Source organism: Bos indicus, chromosome 10 (assembly GCF_029378745.1).
Source record: "Bos indicus isolate NIAB-ARS_2022 breed Sahiwal x Tharparkar chromosome 10, NIAB-ARS_B.indTharparkar_mat_pri_1.0, whole genome shotgun sequence".
Lineage (NCBI taxonomy): Eukaryota > Metazoa > Chordata > Mammalia > Artiodactyla > Bovidae > Bos > Bos indicus.
The window spans coordinates 14,184,802-14,198,320 of NC_091769.1; the positions used below are offsets into that span (position 1 = coordinate 14,184,802).

General features: G+C 38.3%; 1 protein-coding gene across 1 annotated transcript in view; it reads left to right on the forward strand.

The window, feature by feature from the left end:
• IQCH (IQ motif containing H) overlaps positions 1–13,519 on the forward strand; it is a 236,982-nt gene that overhangs the window by 75,346 nt on the left and 148,117 nt on the right. The window contains 1 exon segment of the mRNA XM_019968175.2: positions 6,758–6,886. Coding sequence (XP_019823734.2) covers positions 6,758–6,886 — 129 coding nt within the window.

Here is a 13,519-nt window from a genome sequence, read left to right on the forward strand (position 1 = left end):
ACTAGTGGTGGTACAGAAAAACTCAAGAAGGACTGCATCATTATAAGCCTCTTAGTTGATTAAACCTCCCACAACTGAAACAATTACTTTCTTGGTTACGAACCCTGGTTGTTTAGAAATATTGGTGACACATGGTTTTAGTTAGTTTACATTATATTTACTCCCTGGGAAAACTCCAGGGAGTTTTTATTTCTTGCTTTATAAAAACTTATATTCTTCCTGGGGTCAAATTAAGATGAATGAATGGATCAACCAACCTATTTATCCTTGCTTTAGCAATAGATACAGTAAAAAATTGCTGCAAAACAAAGGTAAATCTAGAGTCATAGCAACTTGTTCCAGAAAAGCATCACATTTTCATCCCTCAGTTATCTGCCAGAGAACACATGGCCTACCATAATATTTGTAGTTAATCAACCAATTAATCAACACATTTATTGACTACTTGCCATATGTCTGGTACTGTGCAAGGTAATATGAATGCCAGGAAAGCACAAGCCACACAAATGCTGATACGGTGCCTAAATGTTTACCTGTCCTGATGCTCTGAACTGTCACTGGAGTCACCCCAGATCTATACTAGTCCAGCATGTGGTGAAAGATGACCAACTCCCAGAAGAGAGGATAGTTTTGGAAAATGCAAGACAAACTTCCCTACTTTTTCTGGAATTATCTTGCTAAATCCAAAGAATAATGTCTTCACCCCTATCCCCACCCCTAGTAAATGATTAAGAATTTAAGTCTTCTAATAAGGAACCAAATTTTCAGTTCAGGCTCTGTGAAATCTCAGGCAAGTTGTGCTCCAGTTTTAGAAAAAACTCTATAAACGAGACATGCCGGATCTGGCCTCACCTCCACTCTCATCTCACTCAGCTTTCTCCGTGCTCCAGCCACAGGGGACTTCTCTCTTTTCCTTAGCAGGCCAAGCACCTTTTCACATCAGGCCTTCACCAGTCCTCTTACCTCTGCCTGTAAAAGTCATTTCCTCAAGCATCCGTCTTTTTGCTTTATAGATGATCACAATTTTGTAATTATATATTAATTTGTGAATTTGTTTTGTCTTCTCCATCACTAAAGGCTCCATGAGATCTGTCTGGTTCACCATTGAATCCCCAGGCCCCAGAATAGTTCCTGACATATAAAAGGAACTTACATATTGGTTGAATGAATGAATGAGTTTTTAATGAATGAATGAATAGATGAATTCTAATTCCTAATCTAGTCAACAGGAATGTGAGAGTGCTATGAACATGTAATGAGACAATGGTGATAAGGGATAATTTTCAAAAACAGGTAAAGTCCCTACTCTCTCACAAATGAACACAAGTCAAAGATTTTAGTTGTTTAACTCATCAGTTTGAAAGAGAATTTGTAAGATGTCACAACTGGTCTAAAGGAGAATCCAAAGGACATATCTTTGTAGATCAGGAATATTGAAATAAATTTGTAAACACAAGGAAAATTGGCATTTGCATGGGAGGAAGGAATGAACCTTCACCAATTTTTTTCATGTCTATAGATATGAATTATTTGCATTATTATCAGTTTTTTCCCCACAAGTTAACTTTAATCTCTGCAGAGTTGTACAATAGTCAAAGACTAGATTCAGATAATTCCTGGAGGCATTCCATTGAAAAGTATTCGGTAATCTCTTTTGCTCATTCTAAAACATAAAAAAAAAAAAAAATTTCCTACAATTGTGCCCCAATTTGATGCAAAATGGTCTTAAAAAATTATTCACAAAGTAAGTCATTTCATTAGGTTTGGTCTGATTATTTACACAGGTGCAGCAAGAAGGTTAATCACCACATAGGCCATCTTAAGTTTGCTCTGTTGGAAGGAATCTCAGATTGAACTTTTAAAATCCTCTATTACTTGCTATCCTGAGACTAGAAAATCTGTCCACCAGATTTCAACTGTAGGACCTATAAATTTGGGTACATTCCTCTCCTCTAGAGATGTTCCCCATATCCTAAGGTTCTTGAGCCTGCTGGGAAGTGACATTACTTTGCAACTGTAAGGATGGAAATCCTGTAAGCCAGGCCAGTTTTTCTAGGAGGGTTTTGTAGGCTTTTGGTTCCATAAAATCAAGCTTACTCCTTTAAATGTAATTTGTTACACCTGATTAATAGCATCATTGTTAAATATGAAATTCCAGGCAAGTTCTTGGTTGCATAAGCAATTTTTTCAATTCTATCTTAGTAAAAGAAGAAAGGATTCTTATTGCATCTATGCAAATAGCCCATATTGCCATGAAAAGTAAGGAGGCTCAATGAGCTTCTGAATTTGGGAGGTGAGAGGGAGCTCATCTAAAGTAGTAGAAGTTCAATTTCCTTATTTTCTGGGAATATTCAGTTCCTGTAAGTGCTCATTTCTCTATGTAAGTTAATCAGAACAGAGTTCCTTTGAGATTTTACCATCTAATTTATTAATACCACCTGGAGACAATAAACATTCTACATTCATAATGAGAAATAAAGATCTTTCTGAATTACAGATACATAGGCATTCAATGATGAAAGTGAAAGAGGAGAGTAAAAAAGTTGGCTTAAAGCTCAACAGTCAGAAAACTAAGATCATGGCATCTGGTCCCATTACTTCACGGGAAATAGATGGGGAAACAGTGGAAACAGTGTCAAACTTTATTTTTTGGGGGCTCCAAAATCACTGCAGATGGTGATTGCAGCCATGAAATTAAAAGACGCTTACTCCTTGGAAGGAAAGTTATGACCAACCTAGATAGCATATTAAAAAGCAGAGATATTACTTTGCCAACAAAGGTCCGTCTAGTCAAGGCTATGGTTTTTCTAGTAGTCATGTATGGATGTGAGAGTTGGACTGTGAAGATAGCTGAGTGCTGAAGAATTGATGCTTTTGAACTGTGGTGTTGGAGAAGACTCTTGAGAGTCCCTTGGACTGCAAGAAGATCCAACCAGTCCATCCTAAAGGAGATCAGTCCTGGGTGTTCATTGCAAGGACTGAGGCTGAGGCTGAAACTCCAATACTTTGGCCACCTCATGCGAAGAGTTGACTCATTGGAAAAGACTCTGATGCTGGGAGGGATTGAGGGCAGGAGGAGAAGGGGACGACAGAGGATGAGATGGCTGGATGGCATCGCCAACTCAATGCACATGAGTTTGGGTGAACTCCGGAAGTTGGTGATGGACAGGGAGGCCAGGCATGCTCCGATTCATGGGGTCACAAAGAATCAGACATGACTGAGCCCCTGAACTGAACTGAACTGAACTGAGGCATTCAATAGAGTTTATAGCTTCTATTCTAGTTTCAGCCACAGATGAAAAATAAACACAGAAGTGTAATGGTCTAGATATCAAAGAGTTATTCTCCTTCCTTGTGGGTATGAAATACCTAGTTGAATTCAGCTCAGAATACACATAGACAAATGGAAGACTACTAACTATATTCTCCATTGTCTCTCATTCAATAAGGAATAAATCTCTGTGAGACCCGTTTACAGAGATCACCAAATTCCCAGTCATTGTAGCCACCAACAAGGACTAACTTGTCAGCCACAAATGAACCAAGACACAAAATTAATAGGGAGTACTGTCAAAATTAGAAAAGCAAGGAACTTCCCTGGTGGTCCAGCGGCTAAGTCTCCACGCTCTCAACGCAGGGGGTCCGCATTGAATCCCTGGTCAGGGAACTAGATCCCACATGCTGCAAGAGTTCAGATGCTGCAATCAAAAGATCCTACATGCCACAACTAAGACCCAGAACAACCAAGTAAATAATAAAATAAAAATTAGAAAAATCAGAAAAACAAGAGCCAGCAAAGTTCTGTTGCCTCTCTGAATTAACTTATGGATGCCAAGAAAATATGTGCCTGGCTTGGCTCCCTGTGAGATGTAGGTACCGTTTCTGGCAATTTCAGGTGAATCTTTTGGTCATCTTGGTGGGAGCTCCAAAATCGTTAAAAGGATATATATATATATAGTTTAAAGTGAAACCATGACTCTTATACAAATATAAAATGAACACATCAAAGATTCTGTTTAACTGATTAATTAAAAAGGAGGGAACCAATAAAATGTAACAATTGATTCAAAGAAGAATTCAAACAGCAGACAAATTTATCAATCACACCTTTAAAAATAAATTTGCAAATGCAGGTAAAACTGAATTTTGGGGGTGGAAGAAGTACATTCCCTCTATGTGACAAAATTTATTTGCATATATACACACAAGAATTATTTGCATTGCTTTCTATCAACTAACCTTAATCACTGCAGAATTGTAAAATAGACTAATCAAAAACAAAGGTGATTATAGGGTCAGAAATCAAAGTCTCCAGTATTGCCATGAAAAGATAACCAGTACTCTCTTTAGCTTATTCCAAAGCCTCAACTTCTTCCTTTCAGTGGTAAATGCACACATGTGTTTGTCTAAAATTAAGTGAATTGCTTTAACCAATACTAAAGCAAAGGTTAAAATCACGCTCATATTCTTTGGGATTCTCAGAGAATGAAGCTCACTCCAGTGATGAAAATACACTGAATTAGAAGGAGCTCTGTTTTTCACATCTACAAAATGGGCATAGTTCTTGGACATGGGGTATGATATTTATAGGTGGAAAATATTTGTGAGGACAAAGAATTAGTTTTTATATTTCAAAGTAGTTGAATTCTGGTGTTATTATAATAAAAACCCAAAATACTAATGTTGAAAAGGGCTTGAAGAGTTGTACTTGGGATCAGTAGATCTTAAGTTTTAATAGTGAAAAAGATTAACCTGGAGTGCTTATTTAAAATGTAGATTTCGGGGCCCCAATTCTAGTGGTTCTCAAACTTCAGTGCACATAAGTATCTCCTGGAGCCTTCAATAATGCATATTACCAGGGCTTTGCCTCAGAAATTGGGATAGGGCCCAGGAATATCCATTTTTAATAAAAAGTTCTCATTCCAAATAATCCTGTGGTAAGTAAACTTACCAGGTAGCTCAGTGGTAAAGAATCTGCCAGCCAATGCAGGTGATGTGGGTTCCATCCCTGGGTCGGGAAGATCTCCTGGAGGACAAAATGGCAACCCACTCCATTATTCTTACCTGGAAAATTCCACGGACAGAGGAGCCTGGTGGGTTACAATCCGTGGGGTCACAAAGGGTCAGACACAACTGAGTGAGCATGGCCACACACACACACACACACACACAAATAAACTGAAGACTTCTCTTGGAATCATTGTTTTAGAATCACAACATTGTTTTGGAATCACTGTTCTTAGTGAACTCTTCAGCTCCCCCATCATTCTTCTGAATTCCTTTAACACTAGACTTTAATATCCTGAATGTGATATAATATAGTCTTTAGAGGTGATAACAGAAAAGGCAATGGCACCCCACTCCAGTACTCTTGCCTGGAAAATCCCATGGATGGAGGAGCCTGGTGGGCTGCAGTCCATGGGGTCGCGAAGAGTCGGACACGACTGAGTGACTTGACTTTCACTATTCACTTTCATGCATTGGAGAAGGAAATGGCAATCCACTCCAGTGTTCTTGCCTGGAGAATCCCAGGGATGGGGAAGCCTGGTTGGCTGCCGTCTGTGGGGTCGCACAGAGTCGGACACGACTGAAGTGACTTAGCAGCAGCAGCAGCAGAGGTCATAAGGCAAATGAAAACAGTATTTATCCCTCTTAGGATGTGTGCCAACTTCTTCAGCCTAGTCCAGTTTAGAACACAGTTTTTTAACTTAGATTTCATTGAGACCCAGAGTTCTTTATTTTTCTTCCTATTACCTGACAGCAACAAGAAGCTGAAGCCCTATCACACATCTATGTCAAGTACTCCCTGACTTTCTGGCTTCAATATGATGCATGCATACAAAGTCTCTTCAGTCGTGTTTAACTCTTTGTAGACTGGACTATAGCCTGCCAGGCCCTTCTAGAAGTCCATGGGATTCTCCAGGCAAGAATACTGGAGTGGGCTGCCATGCCCTCCGCGGGGGATCTTCCCGACCCAGGGATCAAGCCTAAGTCTCTTTGGTTCCTTGTATTGCGACCACTTTACCACTAGCACCACCAATGGTAGTTGCCCCTGAATGTGAGTTCTGCCCCTGACAGCAGGCTTTGCTCAGATATTCATTTACTCATTGAAGTTTTTAAAAATGATGTCTCCTGTCCTTGAAAAGCCTTGGCACTGGTCATATGGACACAGTATGAGATCTAGGAATTGTAAATTAGTTTCAGTAATACTAACCATGTTGCCCAGTTACACTAAAACAATCTATTTGGACATTCACATCTTCTGGTAATATGAGAAATGTCTAAAAGGAACTCTTTTTTTAAAAAATAAAATGTAACTCATTATAACAACAGAAATACGATTTCAAGCACACAGATGTTCTTTCTTTCAGAACCAAAGATCTCCCTAGTTATGGACTGTGTACCTGATTTCTCTGAATTTTAAAAAGAATACCAATATTAGTAATAATTGAAAATGCCATGATGTATAAAAAAGGTTTTGTTTGCATTGGAAGTATATTTCTGTCTTGAAATCACCATAGTACAAGTTTATTTCAAAATGCCACTATTAGAAATGCCATCTTTTTTCCTGCGGTTGTTAGAAAAATAGATAGGACACATACTATGGCTATTTTTTCATGCAAAGGATTAAGGCACTAAATGTACTCTCACAAATAAACTAATGAATAGAGAAAGTTACATTTGTGAAATTTATAGAGTTCAGACTTTGTGGAAGTGCTTGAAGTTAAACTCATATTCTTCTAACCTTCCTTTTTAGGGGTTTTAAGTATGATAGAACGAGGATTGATTCCAGCAACAGCAAGAATTACCTTTCAGAATCCACCTATTGTCCCCAGAGCAGCAACTCTGCACCATTTTGATGAAGGACGTAAGATTTTGGCTACCGGTAAGACAGTCTTCTTAGTTGGGGATAGACAGAAATTACCAAAAGCTACTCTTCTAGTATCCAACTTTTATCTTCAGTAATAGGACAGACTTAAACTTGTAATGGTTCTGAGTTGCAGTTTACTGAATAAAGCAACTTTAGTCTTTTTGTGAAATACCTACTTAGGGCCTGTGTTTTCTATGTGTGAGAAAGTTGGTATTTTTAAGGGATTTGCAGCTTGGTTGGGAAAATAAGACAGATATATAAAAAATAAATAATAATACATAGCATTACAAACTAAAAACCAAATGGATGTTAAAATCTAGTACTATGAGTATGCAGAATGATTGCTTAGAGGTGAAACAATAGAAGACTTCAAAGAGGAGGCTGGCTAAAATAGGAGAAAAGCACCCACCTAGCTATCTACTAAGTGGTTGTAGAACCTCAGGCAAGTCATTTACTTTCTCAGGCCCTCAGCTTTGTCAGTTATAAAACGAGGGGTTTTGGCTAATAAATTCATCTGCTCAACAAGTATTTGTTGAATGCTTGCTTTATCCAAGGTAGTTGGGGATCTGACAGAGAAAATAAGTCAACCATATGTATTCTTGTGGTGCTTACATTCTAGTAGAGGATATAGATAATAATCAGGTAAGTAAATGAGAATTTAAGCTAAGGACAAGTGCTAGAAATAAAATAACATAGACTGAGAATGATAAAAGGAAGTGATTACTTTGCTTGGGAGGGAAGGGTCAGGGAATGTATCTTGGAAGATGTTGAGATCCAAATGATGAGAAGTACCCAGTCATGTAAAGATCTAGAGAAGAGTATTTCAGATGTAGGACAGCATTGGCGTAATGGCCCAGGGGATTAAGGAGGGAGTAAGCAAGAATGCTTAAGAAGAAAATGGCAACCCACTCCAGTGTTCTTGCCTGGAGAACCCCAGGGACAGGGAAGCCTGGTGGGCTGCTGTCTATGGGGTCGCACAGAGTCGGACACGACTTAGCAGCAGCAGCAGCAAGCAAGAATGCTAATGGGGCTGGAAGGCCAAGAGAAGGAAGAGATAATGTTGGAGAGGTAGAGAAGACTGGAATGATGTATGGTAGAACAGAGACCACGAGTTGTCTTCAAGGTTAATTCTTCCCTACTTCCACAGTAATTGAGTCATGGGTGGGCACATGTCAGCTTGACCAAAGACATTCTAGTCTTCCTTTCAGCTAGCTGAACTTGGGAACTTCCTTCCAGGTTCTGGACAATAAGAATGTAAGCAGAAGGGGAAATGGAAACTTCTGGGCATAGCTTCTTTTCATTTTTCTATCTCTGACTAGCTGGGATGAAGGTATATATGATGGGCAAGCACTTTGAAGTCAAAAATGGAACTCCAGGTTGAGTCTGGACAAGATACCCTGCCTACCCAGGACTCTTTTCCTTTCAACCTTTGTGTGAAAGAGAAATAAACTCTTAATTTGTTTAAGCCATTTATATCTTAGGATCTTTCTTTTTAAAAGCCTTACATTGTAGCAGAACCAGCAAGGCATCCTTTCAAATCATGATGAGGAATTGGATTTAATCCTAATTACAGTGAGAAATCACTGAAAAGTTTAAGAGGAGGATGAGGTGATCTGATTTATATTTTAATAAGACCATGGCGACTGCTTTACAGATAATGAGTTATACAGGAACATGAGTGGAACCAAGAAGACTAGTTAAAGACTGTTTTGGTAAACCAGGTGAGAAATGATGGTGAATTTAAGGAGGATGGTATCAGTGGATATGAAGTGAAGTAAACAAATTCATGTTATATTTTATTTTAGAGGTAGAGCCATGAGGAATGACTGAAAGAAAGAAATGAAGAATGGCTCACAGATAGGAGTGAGGAAAAGAGAGGCATCAGGGATAAATATGTATGAACATACCCCAATTTTGTATCCATTCTACTGTTGATGGGAATTTCAGTGGTTTATACCATAGAGCTGTTAGGGGTAATACCACTATGAACATTCTTGCATATGTCTTTTAATGTAAATATATATATATACCCTGCTCTTGGATACATATTAAAAAGAATTGCTGAGGCATGGGGTAAACATATGCTCAGATTTAGCAGATAACACCAAATGGCTTTGCAAGGTGTTTATACTGATTTATTTTCTTACTAGCAGTATATGAAAATTCCAGATGATATATATCTTTGTCAACACTTGATATTTTCTTTTCTTTGTTTATTGCTTTGCCACCCTGAAGATTGTTGTGGTATATCTTTGTGGATTTAATTTCTATTTCCCTGACGACCAATAAAGTTAAAGAGTTTGTGGGGTTTTTTTTTTGATATGTGTATTGCTCATTTGAGTATCTTCTTTTGTAAACTGACTTAAAACTTCAACATTTTTAAAAAATGGGTTGTTTTTCTTGGTTATATAGTATTATGTAGGTATCCTGGATACTAATCTTTTATCAGTTATAGGGGACTGGAATGCAAAAGTAGGAAGTCAAGAAACACCTGGAGTAACAGGCAAATTTGGCCTTGGAGTACAGAGTGAAGCAGGGCAAAGGCTAGTAGAGTTTTCCCAAGAGAACACACTGGTGATAGCAAACACCCTCTTCCAACAGCACAAGAGAAGACTCTATACATGGACATCACCAGATGGTCAACACCAAAATCAGATTGATTATATTCTTTGCAGCTAAAGATGGCAAAGTCCTATACAGTCAGCAAAAACAAGACTGGGAGCTGACTGTGGCTCAGATCATGAACTCCTTATTGCCAAATTCAGACCTAAATTGAAGAAAGTAGGGAAAACCCACTAGATCATTCAGGTATGACCTAAATCAGATCCCTTACGATTATACACTGGCAGTGATAAATAGATTCAAGGGATTAGATCTGATAGAGTGCCTGATGAACTATGGACAGAGGAAAGATACACCCATTTGAATGCAGAGTTCCAAAAAATAGCAAGGAGAGATAAGAAAGCCTTCCTGAGCAAGCATTGTAAAGAAATAGAGGAAAACAATAGAATGGGAAAGTCTAAAGATATCTTCAAGAAAATTAGAGTTACTAAGGGAACATTTCATGCAAGATGGGCACAATAAAGGACAGAAATGGTATGGACCTAACAGAAGCAGAAGATATTAAGAAGAGGTAGCAAGAATACACAGAAGACTATACAAAAAAGATCTTCACAACCCAGATTGTTGAAGCCAGGCTTCAACAGTACATGAACCGTGAACTTCCAGATCAAGCTGGATTTAGTAAGGCAGAGGAACCAGAGATAAAATTGCCAACATCTGTTGGATCAACGAAAAAGCAAGAGAGTTCCAGAAAAACATCTATTTTTGCCTTATTGACTATGTCAAAGCCTTTGTGTGGACCACAACAAACTCTGGAAAATTCTTATAGAGAAAGGAATGCCAGACCACCTGACCTGCCTCTTGAGAAATCTGTATGCAGGCCAGGAAGCAACAGTTAGAACTGGACATGGAAAAACAGACTGGTTCCAAATAGGGAAAGGAGTATGTCAAGGCTGTATATTGTCACCCTGCTTATTTAACTTATATGCAGAGTACATCATGAGAAACACTGGGCTGGATGAAGCACAAGCTGGAATCAAGATTGCCGGGAGAAATATCAATAACTTCAGATGTACAGATGACACCACCCTTATGGCAGAAAGTGAAGAAGAACTAAAGAGCCTCTTGATGAAAGTAAAAGAGGAGAGTGAAAAAGTTGGCTTAAAGCTCAACATTCAGAAAACGAAGATCATGGTACCTGGTCCCATCACTTCATGGCAAATAGATGGGTAAACAGTGGAAACAGTGACATACTTTATTTTTTGTGTATTCCAAAATCACTGCAGATGGTTACTGCACCCATGAAATTAAAAGATGCTTACTCCTTGGAAGAAAAGTTATGACCAACCTAGACAACATATTAAAACACAGAGACATTACTTTGCTGACAAAAGTCCGACTAGTCAAAGCTGTGGCTTTTCCAGTAGTCATGTGTGGATGTGAGAGTTGGACTATAAGAAAGCTGAGCACCCAAGAGTTGACACTTTTGAACTGTGATGTTGGAGAAGACTCTTGAGAGTCCCTTGAACTGCAAGGAGATCCAACCAGTCCATCCAAAAGGAAATCACTCCTGAATGTCATTGGAAGGACTGATGTTGAAGCTGAAACTCCAATACTTTGGCCAGATGATGCGAAGAACTGACTCATTTGAAAAGACCCTGATGTTTGGAAAGACTGTAGGCAGAAGGAGAAGGGGACAACAGAGTATGAGATGGTTGGATGGCATCACTGACTCGACAGACATGAGTTTGAGCAAGCTCCCGGGTTGGTGATGGACAGGGTGGCCTGGTGTGCTGCAGTCCATGGGGTCACAAAGAATTGGCCAGGACTGAGCGACTGAACTGAACTGAGCGTCAGAGTACTAGTGACAAATTATCTTCATTTTTCTTCATCTTAGACTGTCTTGATTTCTTCTTTATTTCCTAAAGGATATTTTCACTAGCTTTAGGATTCTGGGTTGACAGTGGTTTTCTTACAGTATTTAAAAAAACCTTTTGCCACTTCCTTTCTCTTTCATGGTTTCTGATGAGAAATCTACTGTCCCTTTTTTTTCTGCTGTAGGTAAGGTGTTGCTTTTTTTCTCCTGCTTCCAAGATTTTTCTCTGTCTTTAGTTTTTAGGAAGTCTTGACCATATCTTAACATGAATTTCTTTGGTTTTGTCTTGTTTGGGTGGAGAAGGCAATGGCAACCCACTCCAGTACTCTTGCCTGGAAAAATCCCATGGACGGAGGGGCTTGGTGGGCTGCAGTCCATGGGGTCACTAGGAGTCAGACACGACTGAGCGACTTCACTTTCACTTTTCACTTTCATGCATTGGAGAAGGAAATGGCAACCCACTCCAGTGTTCTTGCCTGGAGAATCCCAGGGACGGGGGAGCCTGGTGGGCTGCCGTCTATGGGGTCACACAGAGTCGGACACGACTGAAGCAACTTAGCAGCAGTAGCAGTAGCATCTTGTTTGGGATTGGCTCACCTTCTATAGGGTTGTATGTTTTGCCAAATTTGGGGGGTTTTCAGCCATTATTTCTTTGAGTACATTTTTTTTTTTCAGCTTTGCCCTGTATTGCCTCTCTTTATAGGTTACATGATACAAATGTTAGATCTCTTGGTAGACTCCCACAGGTCCTTGAGGCTCTGTTCATTTCCCTGCACCCCACCCCCGCCCATGTCTTTTCTCTCCGTTGTTCAGATTGGGTATTTTCTATTTTTCTGTCTTCTAGTTCACTGATTTACCTGTCCTCTACATTCTGCTGTTGAGCCATCCACTGAATTTTCTATTTAGATGACTGTATTTTTCTGTTCCAAAATTTCAATTTGTTTAAAAAAATGTACACTTAAAAATGGTTAAGATGATAAATGTGGTTTTTTTTTTTTTTTTTGGCTGCCCTGCACAGCTGTGGGATTTTAGTTCCTGGACCATGGATTGAACCCAGGCCATGGCAGTGAAACCACCGAATCCTAACCACTGAAACACCAGGGAATTCCTTGTTTTGTGTATTTTAACACAATTAAAAATTCAGTTGAGTTCCTCCTTACATATTCTGTTTTCTCTGTGGAGACTTTCTGTTTCTTTGCTGAGCTTTCATATTATTTCTTTTGTTTCATGTGTTTCTGTAATTGCTTGTGGAACATTTTTATAATGGTTGCTTTAAAATTTTTGTCAGGTAATTTTAAGCTTTCTGTCATCTCAGGGTTGGTATCTAGTCCTTGTCTTTTTTCATTCAGTTCCTGGTTCTTGGTATGGTAAGTGATCCTCAATAGAAACTTTGACATTGTGGGTATTATATTATAAGACTCTGGTTCTTATTTAAATCTGTTTTAGCTGGTTCCCCTGATACCCCTGTTAATTCTCTATGCCCTTGAGAAATAAGCCAAATTAGCTACAATATATCATCCTGTGTATGCATTGCTGGATTTCATTTGCTAATATTTTGTTTACCATTGTTCAGGAGAAAGGTTGTCCTAAATTTTTCCTTTCCTATGTTTTCCTTTGGATTTAGTAGCCTGTTGAGTTTTGCCTCAGTGAGTAGAAAAATGTCTATTCAGGTCCTTTACTCATTTAAAAATTAGGGTTATTTTGTTTTGTGCTATTAAGTTGCATGAGTTTCTGGTATGTATTATATATATATATATATATATATATATATATATATGTATATTTATCATCACAATGTACACTTTAAATATTTTATAATTTATTTTGTCAGTTATACTTCAATAAGGCTATAATTTTTAAAAATAGAAGGAACAAATAAATATTATGAAAATGAAAAAATGCAGAAACTGCAGATAGAATTAAAAAAAAATAATATGATAACAATGTCAATATACTTTAAAAAACAAAATGAAAATTTTCCTAGAAAAATCTAAATTACTTAATTCAAGAAAAAATAGGAAACTTAAAACAATAACGTTAGAAAATTTGACTTGGTAGGTAAAAATATCTGTCTTACAGACGGACATGTGCATACTCACACACACACACACACACACACATATACCAAGCAAAAAAGGCCTCAGGTCTTTTATAGGCAAGCTTTACCAATTTTAAAGATCCGGTAATTCATATATTAAATGCCATAGGGA